This window comes from Dendrobium catenatum, unplaced genomic scaffold (genome assembly GCF_001605985.2).
Source record: "Dendrobium catenatum unplaced genomic scaffold, ASM160598v2 fragScaff_scaffold_621, whole genome shotgun sequence".
In the NCBI taxonomy this organism is placed as follows: domain Eukaryota; kingdom Viridiplantae; phylum Streptophyta; class Magnoliopsida; order Asparagales; family Orchidaceae; genus Dendrobium; species Dendrobium catenatum.
The window spans coordinates 5,505,460-5,520,997 of NW_021319083.1; the positions used below are offsets into that span (position 1 = coordinate 5,505,460).

The 15,538-nt window shown below is 32.3% G+C and overlaps 1 protein-coding gene across 1 annotated transcript in view; it reads right to left on the reverse strand.

Moving 5' to 3' along the window:
- Positions 1–14,964, reverse strand: part of LOC110114142 (probable UDP-N-acetylglucosamine--peptide N-acetylglucosaminyltransferase SPINDLY) — a 79,718-nt gene extending 64,754 nt beyond the window's left edge. The window contains exons 1-2 of the mRNA XM_020846913.2: positions 14,636–14,964; positions 13,517–13,957 (exon numbers count right to left, since the gene is read on the reverse strand). Of these exons, the coding sequence (XP_020702572.1) occupies positions 13,517–13,936 (420 nt within the window). The 5' untranslated portion in view covers positions 13,937–13,957; positions 14,636–14,964. The remainder of the gene's footprint in view (positions 1–13,516; positions 13,958–14,635) is intronic.
- Between the last annotated feature and the right edge of the window lie 574 nt (positions 14,965–15,538).

The following is a 15,538-nucleotide window of genomic DNA, read 5'->3' on the forward strand; positions in this document are numbered from 1 at the left end:
TAACTTCGTATTTACTAATACGCCGATAAAAATAAAAATCTTTATTTTTACATAGGGTGCTAAATTCACTAAAGTCAATTGCATTTTCACATTTTTCATTAAAAAGTTTAGCAAAATATCTCATCCATCTTTGTTGAATATCATCTTCTAAGAAAAATACTTTTTGATCTTCATCCTGATGTAGAACGATGGAGGGGGGTCATTTGAATTTTAAAATTTCTTAATTAATTGAAGAAGGGAGGGATGGGGGCCGAAAAAAGAGAAAGGGGAAAGGGAGAATTGTCCACATTCAATGTATGTTGACACATATATTGAATAGGTGAAATTAAATTCAAACCCAATCATTTAATTCAGATTTGCACTAATTGAGAGGAATTTCCTAAAATAGGTATGGGACATTTAGGAAATATTTTAAAATTCAAATTCATTTGAATTTGAATTTGAATTACAAAATCTCTCCAAATAAGATGGGGCTAAATTAGGAAGATGGTAATGGGGTAATTGAATAATTCTTTAATTAAAATTTTAAATTAGAAAAGGGAATAAAGACCTTTCAAAATTTAAAATTCAAAATTAAGATATGGGAGTTAATTGGGGAGCAATAAGGGGAAGGAAATTAATTGAATGGAGGAAGAAAGAGGGATGGGGGAATAGGGGTGTCTAGGTTCAATATATTTGGGCTAGGGATTAATTAACCAATCAATTTCAGAATTGATTAATTAATTAAATGAATGAAGTTTCCAAAATTAATGTAATTAATGATGATAGATTTGAAATTCAAATTAGATTAATTTGAATATAAAATCTTTCCAAATTAATGACAACTTAAATAAGGAAAGAGGGATTTTTAGAGGGAAGTGAGGTTAAGGAAGGAGGTGGCCGGCGGGTGGGTGGAGCCTTGGTGGATTTCGGCCAAGGGGAGGGAAGATGAAGAAAGGGGCTGGTGTAAGTTGATAGTGTGGAGGTGATGCGGTGAGAGGATCGCGCCTTGGTGGAGGGTTTGAGGAGGTGACGGTTTAAGGAAATAAGGAAAAACAAAACAAAGAAAAAAAAGATAGAATCACGAGCCTTGGACTCTTCCGAAGACTGACGGGTTATGATGTCCTTCACCAAGGAACTTCAAACCACGAGCCCAGACCCATCCTGTGGCTGGTGGAAACCACAATTCCCTCCATAAGGATTCTCACTAACGTCCTCCCAAAGAACAAAAGTACATAACAAAATTTTATTAAAACTCCACATTGGCCTCAGAAATAAAAAAAAAACTAAAATAAGACGATCATGCCCCTAGGGCTTACATAAGATTAGACCCTTAAGTACGGGTAAAAACAAAAAATGAATAATTAAAATAAAAATTACAAATAAAATTTAAAATAACGTAGGACGATCACAACCGTCGATCTTCAGCTCCTCCTCGAATAGACATTGACGGTTGAATGTCTGCATCACATCCTTAATACACTTCACTTGAACTAAATCATTACTACTCTTATATCTTTGTTTAGCTAACTTATACATATATCTTTCTCCCTCCATAGTATCTAATATATTATATAAATCATTAAAAGCTAAGTTCTTTACATCGCAAATAGCTTTCTTAGATTCCTTACGAGCCTCTTTATAGCTTTCCCAATTATCAGAATTTTTATATCCAAACTAATATTTATAACAAATCTTCTTATTTTTTATCTTTTCTTGCACATTTGGATTTCACCACCAACTATTTTTATAATTAGGAGTTTTTTCCTTCGAAACTCGAAGCAGATCTTTTATCATATTCTTAATATCACTAACCATTTTTCCCACATAATAGCATCCTCATGCACATACAAAATCTTAAGATCTAAAATCTTACTCTCAAAAATACTTTTGTTAATATTTTTAAATGACACCATTTGATCTTGGAAAATCGTTTTACTTTATTTTTTATTTTATGCACCATATATTAAAGTCCAAAACTAATAATCGATGTTGGGTACATAAATTTTCACTCGGAATAACTTTATAATCTTTGCAATCTAAACAATCTAATTTCCTTATAAGAAAATAATCAATCTGCATTTTATTATATCCATTTTTATAAGTGATAAGATTTTCATCTCTTTTCTTAAATAAGAAATCAATCAAAATCATAAGCTAAACAAAAATCTAATATGGTATTATCACTTTCATTTGTCGTTCCAAACCCATGGCCACCACGAAGGCTTTTAAAATCATCTACCTCTCTACCAACATGTCCATTTAAATCTACTCCAAAAAAAACTCTTTTTTCAAGAGATATCTTTCGTACTAATTCTTCTAAATCATTCAAAAATTTTAATTTAGAACCCATGTCCAAACCGATTTGAGGAGCATAAACACTTATAATATTAACAATCTTAGCATCAACAATAATCTTAAAAGCTATAATTCTATCTCCAATTCTATTATTTTTTTATATATTATCCTTCAAACTCTTATCTATAATCACACCTACACCATTTATAGTACGACTTCTACCCGAATACCATAGTTTATATGCTAAACTATCAATCCCCTTAGCCTTCTCTCCAATCAATTTAGTTTCCTCAATGCACAAATGTTTATCTTCCTATAATTCATAATATCCATTAGTTCCATTAATTTTCCTGTAAGGGAGCATATATTTTAAGTTCTCTCCTACTTTTAGTTTCATGGACTAGCTTTATTACACATAAATCCATGATGTGGAACCCTTGCATGTTTAACACTGCACCAGGGTGTCGGTGCAGCGGCCCTTGCACACTTGTCATTGTGTTCAGGGCATATAGCGCGTCGCATCCAAGGGACGTCTTAGTATTAACACAATTTTTTAAAGGATTTGTGTCATGATTATTCGACAAGTTTTATGCTGGATGTCGACTACCTAACGTAACCCTCCACTTTTCTCATCCAGGACTTGGGACTTAGCAACGGCAGTGTTAAGTTAAATTCTTAAAACAGAAAAAACCAAAGACAAATTGAAGTACTCAACAGTAAACTGATATTGTAATTTAAACACACAATTACCCATCATCCCAAAAAGTTTTCCAATTTCAGCTTTATCGAGTAAGAAGAAATTTAACAGATTCAATACATGGAAGAATAAAAAATAGAGATTAGGCGTTATATAACTATTTTAAAATAATAATAATGAAAATGTTTTCTTATTTCATTTAGTTTAGGTACTTTATTATAGAGACGATAACAATTTGATCTAGAGTTGATCCAACCTTGGTTCAAAATTGACTTGAAGTTATTCGATCTCATCTCGAGCAAATTAAGTCTAGTAATAGGCTAGTGCAATCCAACATTGAATCAAGTCAAGCATGATTCATTAACATTGGTCTGGGCATGATTTGAGTCCAATAGATCTAAACACAAATACAATAATTTAAATATAAATGAGATATTCACAAAACTAACACAACTACTTCCATTTACAGTTATAGCACCCACCCAAATCTTGAAGAGGATAATAAAATCCTAACCCATATTTTTTATTTCATGAACTTCCCAACAATTTTTCCATAAAACATGCAATACATGGGTTTGCTTGTTTTTTTCTTTTTCTTTTTTTGTGCTAGGTGGTAGTTTAATACTTTAATAATAGGAAAATTTTGGGTGTTCCGTGCGTAATTTTCCTAAACAAATATGCATATGCATTCAAGCATATATGCATATAGACTTTGATTTGAACTTTAAGCTAACTCATGTTGATACATGCAAGGCTTCAACCTGAGTAAGACTTAACTCACTGACTTTGTAAAGGCTTGGCCTGAGCTAAAAGTTGACCAAATTTTTAAAATACAAACCTAATTAAAAATTAACTTAAAATTTATTATGTGATTTTAGAAAAATTAAATGATAAAAAATATCTTGAATCATTCTAAAAATTAAATATTTAAAAATAGACCCAATAGTAGAATAATATTTATTTGAGATTATTTAAACTTCTTAATAATTAAAAGAAAAAGATATTTGCAAATTTATTCTTTATATGAAAAAATAAATATAATCAATAAAACTAGAGCATAGTAAATAGATTATATTAGATACAATGAATATACAAAAAAAAATTTAAGGAAATCTTATTATGAAATTAAACTATTGCATTTTGTTAGATTCAAATATGATAGACATTCACTTTCTTTATCCATCAAATGTTTAAATTTAAACTTTGTTAAAATCATCTGCTACTTGGGGAAAAAAGAGACCTTTTCAAATTAATTTTTTATTTTAATTAAGATTATAATGTAATAACTGAAAGAGTACATGCTATATAAAATAGATTAGATAGATGCGATTTTACCTGACCTTAGAATTTAAATAAAAAAATATTTTTTCCCCACTAAAAGAGCAAAAACATCAAAATTTAAGAACTATTTTAAGCTTTAAAGATGAAAAGTTTTCTCGCATACAGACAACATTAAATAATTGTAAAATTTTAAATTTTAAAAAAATTTGAGCAAGCCAATATCAAAATGGAGCACTGTTATGTTTTGGTAATTTAGAAGGAATTTTCAATGCCATTGTGGATTAGCATTATTCAATATGTACAGAATACATATCAGAAAAGAATTACTTTAGCAAATCGTCAAATAGAGAGAACCAACAATATAATATAGCCTAATCTTAAAAAGAATATTTTATCACTACAAAAATTATGCTATAATCACATGCAAGCTTTATTTAAAACTTACAATATTGCTATAAGCACAAAGTAAAGCACCGGACAGGCTTCAAAGAAGCTGGGAATAATACCTGAATTTTTGCTTCAAAATATATTTCGCATACAACATACGTGAAAGCATCAATTCAAAAGGAGTAGGATAAGAATTTTTTATTTTAAGTAAATGATATGCATATCAAAGTAAATTTTAAACATTCAATCATAAGTTATTCAAACTACAACAATACAAAGCGAAAAATTAAAGCATTAATTTAATATCACCGAATCAAATTTATCTTCAGTATATTATACAAAATTGAAATTAGACTTCAAAACTCTAACAGTTCACAACAAAACTATAATGGCTGAACAGCTACATTAAAGTCACAAAATCACCATCACCATTAGTCCTGCCCCAAACTGTCAGGGACTGGCTTTATAAATCCTTCTTTTACCTTCATTCGATTTGACTACAAAATGTGAGCTAATTTCAGTTAAACCGAGCTCTTTTACCACGGCTTTCAAACCAAGCTACCCTTACCTCTTTTCCTTCTTGTGGGCTCCGAAAATTGATACCCCGGCCTCTCCGAGTGTTTTAACGAATTTAAGTTCTAGGTAAAATTTCAGAAGGCAGGTTGAGTTTTAGATAAGACATTACCTAGTGATTTCGCCCTCATTTTGTGAGGACTTTGTGATGTGAGTTCTGATTTCCTATAGGCTAAACCTCTCGATAACGAGAGAGAACTTTCGATTAAGGCTAATCATGAGGTAGGCATTGAGTACCCAATGTATAGTCGCAGCAATTTTAGGATTTGAATTTGATTTTGAATTTTGGAGTTTAAGATTTGAGATTTATCACTATATGCTTAAAATTGATGATAGAGGAATGAGGATGGGTCTGATCAAGATCCTATGATTCCGTCATCCCAAGATATCATGGTCCCCGGTCTACTTAGTTAGAGGAGCTAGTCGACCCAACCTGACAGAAAGAACCTTCTCAGCAGCCATTGGTTGCTTTGTCCAAAAATACCTTGTAGACTTGGAGTGGTGTTTGTCTTAAGGGGATAGATTTGAGTCTACCTTGTCTGACAAAAAGTCTTTATGACTATCAAGTATATCCTATGATTCATTACTCAAATATTTTTGAAGACATTAAAGAACATACGGGCTTTGTCCATAATTATAATATAGTGGTGCTATTTTATAGCAAAATCACCCAATCAGAGAGCACGTGTCACGTTCCTACTAGCGAGAGATTATTTGATAATGAATCTTAGTGATACCTGACAAGACATTCGCTCTTTGTCAGCTGAAGTTAGTTTCAAATTTATAACCCCCAGCAAATAGTTGCAGGAGCCGGATTAAACTTCCATTATTGAAAATATGGTATCCCCTCCAACTGAGATTTACATTCAATACAGTCATCATTGGCGTCTTAAATAATTAGTTATGTAATAGTTGGTTCAATCTAGATGGTTCAATTGAACCGGTCAGCCTTGATTATTAACCCACACTAGCAGAAGTAGAACGCGGGCTGGGCGAAGCCGGCCACATGCATAAAACCTCAAACTAAGTCAATTTTAGATTCCGATCGAAGAATCACGTATGGGAATGAAAACAAGTGACTCCTCATGAGAAATATGTTCATTTCACTCACTCCAATGAAAGGAAACAGACTGAAAACAATGAACGAGAGGAAGAAGAATAAAGGAGGTTTGGTTATCAATTTTTTTCATTTATGTATAATTTCTTCCATGTTATTTTATATAAACTGCGGGGAACGTCTTCTCTAAAGGTAAAGGAAGAAAAGTTCAAAGAAAAATTTGGGGATTTTTACAGTTTCTTCTATTTCTCAAACGATGAAGGAAATAATAAATGTTTAAATTATCAATATTTTTGTTGTTCAACTTAGATAGAATATTTATATTGACATTTCTCTAATTAACGAAATAATAGGTGATTGTCAAATAGGAAGAAGAAATCTGGTGTCTTGATTCAAAGAGAACGAGAAGAAGGCTTATTGTGGAAATCATATTAACAAATAATTCATGCTTGATAGTTATATAAATGATTATTCACACTTTGGAAGTTGTTATTAAAGACATCAAATCAAATTAATGTTATCATAATAATTACTTTATAAAACTAGTTAGCAATGATTAATACAATTTAAAATGATTTGGAACAGTGGAGAATTTGATTAACATACTGCATGAAGGTGAAGTGTCGAAGCCAATAAACGATATCAAAAGGGATTTGAGGTAAGATTATGCTTAGGAAATATTCATATGAAATTAATGAAAATTAAGGATGATAATAGTTATGTAATTGGATATGTAACTTTTGGTTGCATTAAGCAAGGCTATTTTAGGGGTCAACAATTTGAAGGGAATTGAAGTACATAAGCAATTAAAGTGGGTAATTATAATGTAATTGTTTTATTCAAATTTCAACTTCTTTTTATGTTATTACAATTCCTTTCTCTTTTAAGTATTACAATTATTGCATATTATATGAATTAATGGAGAGAATAATGAAAATGGAAATATAAATTTTCATCGTATGTAATTAATGTAGTACATATGATATAGTTGAATGTTACATATGCAACAAACTTGAGACTGAGTGAATTATTGAGATTTATAATGTAATATATACAAATAAAAACAACTAAATAGATTACTATAAAATATAAAGAAAATGAAATCCAGAATGATGATTTAACTAAAATGGACAAATTAAAAGATGAAAAAGATGCATGCATGAAAAATTACAAGAGTTCACCCCCGTATGGTACTGATTGAGAAAGCAATGTACACATGCACGTTAAACCGAAGGCTTGTGTTTTATGATGAGTTTCATCTAGAGAACCTTTGAAGAGTTACAGTAGATTTATGATTAAGCATTCGTTAGTTGCTTCAAGTCATGTCGACTCCAGTCCTTTTAAGGAGGATGATGAAATTTGAATATTTGACCTGAGCAGCATTCTCGGACCTTTAGATTTAGAAATTAAATGTAGCGATCGGAGCACATGCATGACGTATTTAGTATATGTGTAATGAATTTAACGTATTGATTAATGCTTATACACATACATAATGTATTTTGTATTTTTGCACTTACATGAAACGTTTTTATTTGCCTATGCATAATACATTTAAATAATGCATTCATATTTTAATCACTATACTTGCACAACATATTTGTCCTTGCATAATACATCTTGCTATATTTTACATAATGTATTCTACACATCATTATGGTATAAAACAATTTACACTTGCAATATATTTATATTGCAATCGCATTATGACTCTTATAATTGTAATATGTTGAGTGTTATATTCAATTTTGAAATTTGTTTGATAGTGTGTATGATTTGGTTATGTAATCACTGTCATTCATGATTTGAGAGTAGCCTAAGCAGTTTTGCTATTTCTTTGAGTGTAAAATCTTGTTGAGCCATGAACTCGATTAACGCTTTATGAAACTTAATACTAGCTTTGGTCCTTAATATATTAATTTTCTCTAGATCATGAGGATTGTCCATACAAACAACATATAAAACCTTAATTGCAAGTACCAAATATCAAACCAATTTGTCATATAACTGCAATTAGTGTTCCTTCCAATAGTTGCATAGCACAGCTTAACCTTAACATCATACTGACGCAATCACGAATCAAAACATATATTATGCACTTTTAGACTTTGTCATCAAAACTTGTAATTTAGCTTGATGGTTAATCAACTATAGCTTTTAACATCCAATATGAAAAATTGAAATTACATCATCTAGTTTGATTTATTTGTCTCTTTGCTCTGCATATCAAGTGCTACTTGATTGTTATCTTTATCATTTAAAAAAAAAAGCTTTTTAACGACTATTTGTTGCATGCCTGATGAATCTTCATCCTCTAATAGTCCTTGATAAAGTGCTACATGATATCAAATTTAATCACCCACCTTTTCTCTGATTTGCACAAGTGATGTAAAATCAGGAGTTGTGATAATCCCATTGTGCATAATTGATATTACTTAATGAAACCACCCTTCTATACTTTTCTATGATGCACAGACACAGACACGGTGACACAGATACGACACAGCACGGACATGGTACACATCAATTATTGAAAATATAGGAAACGGACACGGGTTGGACGCGGTATTATAGTTTTTATATTTAAAAATAGTATATAAAAATTAAATAAGTATAATTTGAAAAATAATTTAGAAATAATACGCTATTTAACTAGAATTTGTGCTTAAAATGATTAATATTAGGATGTCAAGAGTTGGGCCTCGATGCCGTTTATCAGTCATTGAGAGAGGAGATGAAAAAAACTTCACTGTCAAAAAGAAATGAAAAAGAGAATATTCGATGAATGGGTTAAGTCTGGATGATTGATTTGGTGTTGTAAATAGGAAATAAGAAATTTAATTTTTATATTTTAAATAAGTAAAAATTTTAAATACAAGAAATTATATTTAAAAAAATTCATAAAATATTTAAGATATGCATGTCGGACACGTGTGTACAATTTGTATTTAAAATTTGTTTAATGGGACACGTTCTCGGCGTGTCTAACACGTGTTGAAGAAGTGTCAGAGTGGAGATAAAAATTAAAATAATTTTGAGAGCATTATAAAGGAGCAAAATGGTTTTCGACCATTTAAAAATATCGTTTTCATTTATTTATTTTTTAAATGGAAAATAGAAATAATTTATGAAAAGACTAATTTTATCTTGATTTAAAGAATCAAATAATAAAATTGGTATTTTGAAATAGTGATAAATAAATTATTATAATTTATGGTATAATAAATAAAATTCTTTATATATATATATATATATATATATATAATTATTTACACAATCTTGCCTTGCACACTGCACTATCACTGGAAGGAGTCGGCAAATCGCATGCGGATCTAACAAAATGGGGGGCTCTTGTCCGATCGTAGGAAGAGGGTGAAGCCACTCGCGAATGTGGCGCACGAGAGTGGGAACAGGCGGATGGGTTCGGATCGGACGCAAGGCCGGAGGCAGGGCTTGGTCGCAATAGGAAGCAACGGGCGTCTGGGATCAACGGGAGCAAGGAGTGTATGCCTAGCAACGAGCTGAGCGCAGGACCGTAGGCGAGGCTTGGTCCGACAGCTTCCTTGCATTTGAGATCAAGAGAATGGGAGCAAGGAGGTCGGGTTAGGCTTCGTGCGTGCGGGATCATGAGGTTGAGGGATAGAGAGTTTTGTGCGTGGGAGTTCAAATGAGAGGGAGTTTCGTGCGTGTTTTCAATTTTGAGGAAATGAACAGCAATTGTGTTGTTGGGAGGAAGTTATTTAAGGGAAGTATCGCATCGTTTGGGCGAACGCGAGTGAGGTGGGGTCGCAAGGTGGGATGAGTCGAACGACGGTTTCGCGTGCGAGCACAAGTATTAAGTCGGCACGTGTTTGGGATGGTGGTCAACACTTCTCACACCCTTCATATTGATTCTATCTAGCTTCCACCTTTTGCACAACGTTTGTTTTCTATAATCATATCTCAAATGAATGCTAACTACTAATATGTCCGCTGTAACTATATCATTCTCATCTTGATTTTACCACATATCCATCTAATTTGTACCACATCCAACATGATTTTCATTTATTTTTTTATAGTTCAACACTCAGGTTTGAACTTTAGTAAATGAAAATAAAAAAGACAACCAATATGAGAGTAGATCATCAATTCTCCCAATTCATCTAAACTTATGAAGGAAAACTATTCCAAAAAGTCTTTGACACATTGAAGTTTTTGACATGTGCATTTTTTATTTTTTTTTACATGTTAAAACACAAACACTCGTGACACCTACAACAAGTGTTTGACACATTGAAGTTCAAAAAAATCTCAAAATAGTAATCAGACTAATCAAGTGTGGCAAATTTAGTCCCAGAGTATCATGTTGCTCCAATTTAGTCCCTCAACCATACAAAATTGATCCAAAATGATCGTCCATATTGTAATTGTGATATAAAATTGATCCTAAATTTTATCTTTCGACTATACAAAATTGTTCTCAATTTAGTCCCAAGGGATCATTTTGGATCAATTTTATATAGTTGAGAGACTAAATAGGTGCAACATAATACTCTTGGATAAATTGGTTATATATGAATAATCAAGGGACTATTTTGAAGTTTACCCTATTGAAAAAAGTATAATAGTATATGATATACATTTTTTTGTAAAATAAGAGTTAGAAACGGTCACGCAATTAGGAAACACACCAATATGACCAGGACACATCCCAACATCCGTAGAACATTTATTCATGATAAAGTGTAATTTTTTTAGCTAACTTAGTAACCTATACTTTCATCGATTATAGTGAATTCTTTTGAAGAGGACAATGGTGTTGTAGTCAACGAATATCACAAATTCAAGCATTTTGAGGATTTATCAATTATAGTGAAGATTCTATTGAAGAGGACATTGTTGTCAGAGTCAATGAAGATCATGGAGTGAAGCATGTGAGGTCAATTATTGATACATAATGTGTTTATATTTTATAGGCATTGTGTGGATTATATAACTTTTATTTTTTGTTATTTTGCATGGACAATATAATGTTGATATTAACAAATTCATATCTAATGACCAATGTTAATTATATTGATGTGTTATTAACAATTCAGTACAATTGATAAAAAAAATGCGTGATAAAATATTGTAATATAATTATAATTAAGCCAATGCTTTGTTTAGTTGGTCCTTGAGCTCTTATGTGATGCATATGACATGATATTTCATTTATAATACTTTCTAAAATAAAATATAGACATTAAGTTTGTTGATTATACATTTAATATTAATAATTTCTAAAATAATATCGAGTCCAAAGAATTTTGCATTCTATTTTTATGTTATTTTGTATTCTTGCGCCAGTGTCATATCATGTATTATGTAGTGTTTGTGCTTCATCAACCTAAACTCATCAATCAAGTCTTGATAACCAACATTGTCAATTAATATATCCGCACAAGTCATAATTAGCATCGCTTAATTCAATATTTAATGTTGAATGGATTTAAACAAAAGGTCATAGAATTTAATAGAAAGCAACAACTTATTAACATAGGCTTTCTCCAATTAGTAGATCCTCCGAATAATTATGCTTGAAATTTTGATCTGAAATGAAACAATGCTTGAGTGACAAAAACGGGAAAATGATGTAGGGATGAGTGATTAGGCAAGGAAAAAGAGTAGCATATATAAGAAGATTCAATAGATTGGATAACATGTAAGGCATGCACAACAAAGAACATAAAGGGTGAAGAATTTGTATAGAAGAATTAAGAGGGAGGAAAGTAGATTTGAAACTATCTTGATATAAATTTCTAACTGAGAGTGAAATGATGACAGCTAATGAGGTGCCAAAAAGAAAATAATGAAGAAAAATAGTCCATTTATGCCAAAACCCTCTTGATCCCATGGCTACAATGGCAATGTGACCACTTTATAGGATAAAATTAGCATAGAGCATGTTCATAAAGCACCATGCCTTTTATTCAACTTGCACAAAAATTGCAGGTGAAATTTTTCTTCTTTAAGCTGGAATACATTACCCTTGCTATAAATTTCAACTAATGCCATTGTTTTGTACGTACAGAAAAAATAAAATAAAAATAATTGTAAGAAGATAGGAAGAAAGATTTCATTAATATGAAATTATAGGCAATAATAGGAATCATTCACCAAAATTATGGAAAATTGCTCACCCATATCAATTGGTGAATCACCCACCCTAGGGAGCTCACTTACCCGTTACATTGAGGTAATACTCACTCAAACAAAAGAAATATCACAGTCTCTCATCCTTAAGCTCTCTAAAAATCTTTCCATTTATAAGCATTTTATAGCATCAAATATAAGATGGTTAGTGGGGACTAGTTAGTGATTGAGAAGTCTGAGTTACTTGGCAAGTGATGCTTCATCAAATATCAAACTCGAGGTTGAATTTCTTCTAGGAAGGCGATAAAGATGAAGAATCTACTGAATACTAATTTATGCTTCCCAATTTAAGTTGAAATACTCAATCTTTACAATGATCAACTAATATTCATTTTGTCAAACAGATGTCAAGCAAAAAGAACCTCTCGAACTAACAAAAAATACCTACCGTAACATATGATACAAAGGGTTTTTATAATAATATCAAGTTACATTGTTTTGTACAAAAAAAAAGGATTTCGCTAATCTCATATGGATGGAGAAGATTCTCCTCAACTTCATTTTCAATGATCATGAAGCTTTGTGAGTAGTGAACAAGAGAGAATGAAATTTAGGTAGTGTTTCCCACAAATATAAATTACAAAAGGCTATCTCATGAATAAATTTTCCTTGTTGGAACTTGGAACAATGAACAATTAATCTAAAAGAAATCTGGATGCAACCAGATCAAAGTTATACCAATCAAAAACACATTCAGGATACTCATCAAAGTTTAGAAATAAAAAAAAATATCGCAAACAGAAGAAAAGAATTGTGAGCAGAATGAGTTATTCTACATGCTTGTGCAAATAATAATCTTTCTTGAATGTCTGCAAGAGCTTTTCATCTCAGTACTACAAATAAGTTGAATCAGCAGATCACATGGACACAAGAAAAAACGAAAAACATCAAGGAGATGGTCAATGGTATCAATTATAGAGCAGTACTTACAAACTCCAGAAATATTTTAAATATACAGAAAATAAGGAGAGAAATTCCAAATGCAATGAAACAAATTCTAACAACATGCCAGATTGTAAAATTCTGCAGTTGCCATCACAAGGAACAAAGATGCTTTGGAGCCATACCTCAGCAGCTTCAAGAAGACGACCTTCATCCTTATACAGAACTCCACAATGAGTGAGAGCGCAAGCATTTTGCGGATCCAACTTAATAACTTCCATAAAGCTCTCAAAAGCTTGCCGGTTCAGATTCTGTGCCTGGAGACAAATCCCTTTTCCAACAAGGCCTTCTAGGTTGTCGCTTTCTTTTTCTAGAACAATGTTATATAACACAAGAGCATCTCCAAATTTGTTTCGAGAACGGAGTATATTGGCATAAGAAAGAGCATCCTTCCCTTCAAATTTAATCCCTAGAGGATTAGATTGGGCTGGAGAATCAACTGCATCAGATAACGTTCCCATCCCTTTAATGCAGTCAATCTCAGATACCAGACTATCTCTCCCTCTCCCATTACCTACATCCACTTCGGGCCATGCCATTTTCATAGAAAGCCAATACTACAATCTCTGATGAGGAATATGTGAAGAGAAGGAAAATGTCAACAATTTTAGCATTGATATAGTACCAAACTCAAGTCAAAAGTAATTAGTACCAAGCAAGAAAAAAAAGTTGGGGGAAACTCGGCATACATTATGCAAGTCAGAGAAACCAAGCTCTGAGCTGCAGTTCCATGGTGCAATCAGATAAATTTCTCATAAACGGAAAGGGAAACAATTCTAGGATCGTCAAAAGGGTTAATGTCCGCTACCAAAACATCATATTACAGAACAACAGAAAACCCACAATGGCTATGGCTTCCATATAACTATCTCCGCTAAGGTGAAAGTTGAAGGAATAAAAAAAGCTAAGCAAATAAGAACCAAGGCCTGCAATCTTTGACAAAATCAGTTGAAAAAACCCATGGCCCCAAATCAAACACGCAAATAACGATCAAACTTTATTTCAAACACCATAAACTCCCAAAAAGGGGAGAGCACAAACGTCCAGAAAACAGAATCCAACGGATTTGAAGAAGGCCTCCAAAATTGAAACAAAAGGACCACTATTTAAGACCAAAGAGCACATGGCGCGTGCCGATAAAACCGCTGTTGGATGCCCCCAAATGATCAAGAATGCCAGCACTTTGGGCAGGGGCAGCGAAGCGTACGAAAAAAGAAGTAAACTTTTAGGGATTGTCGACTCACAGAAGAAAGACGCTTGCGCAAAGGTGAAACCATATGCACCTCAACGGCGGACGCAGCAGTGGAGGAGTTGAGGAGGCGAGGGTTCCGGCGAGAGGAAATCGAGGGTTTTGCGCGGGGGAGAGACGGGGGGAGAGGGGGAAGAGAACCTGTCTTTGTCCGCTCTCTCGAGTCTCTCTATGTACGGTTCCCCACTCCATAGATTTCTATTAGTACATTCATTTTATACGGCCGGGATTCCATTAACACGCTCGGAGCTGCGAGTCGGTTGCCATTTTGTCATTAGAGGTGACAGTGGAATTAGCCTGATTTTAGGTTGAGACTTGAGAGGCGGCCTTATGATCGTTTTGACTATTTCTGGATATATACTCATGCTATGTACAAAAATAAAAAAAAAAGTATTTCAGTTTTTTAAATAAAACTTTTTTGCATTATATATATTATATACAACTATTTAATTAAAAAGAAATGAAATATTTTTCATCATATAATTCTTATCATCCATCATAAACTTAAAATGATCGATTTTAATATATTTTATTCCTAAGATATATTTTTATGAAATAAATTATATATAAGGATATATTTAATTGATAGGATGATCTTGCATGTAGGATTGTAAGTCATAATAAATTTTAATAATTTGTTCAATGAAACAGTACATACAATTCATTCTTGCTAATAATTGGCTCAAAAAAATGCATGATCTATTTAATTGTGATATGATGTATCTATTCTTGTTATGAGTGTTTTTATGAGGCAAGGAAATAAAAAACGTTAGCCATAGAGTTAAAGGACACAAAGGGGACTCACTTCACAAGCATTTGTCCATTGTGGCACTCACCCCAAGAGCACTCATCTTGGAAGAGTTCCCCTAAGGGGTCATTCACCTTAGAGGATATATTC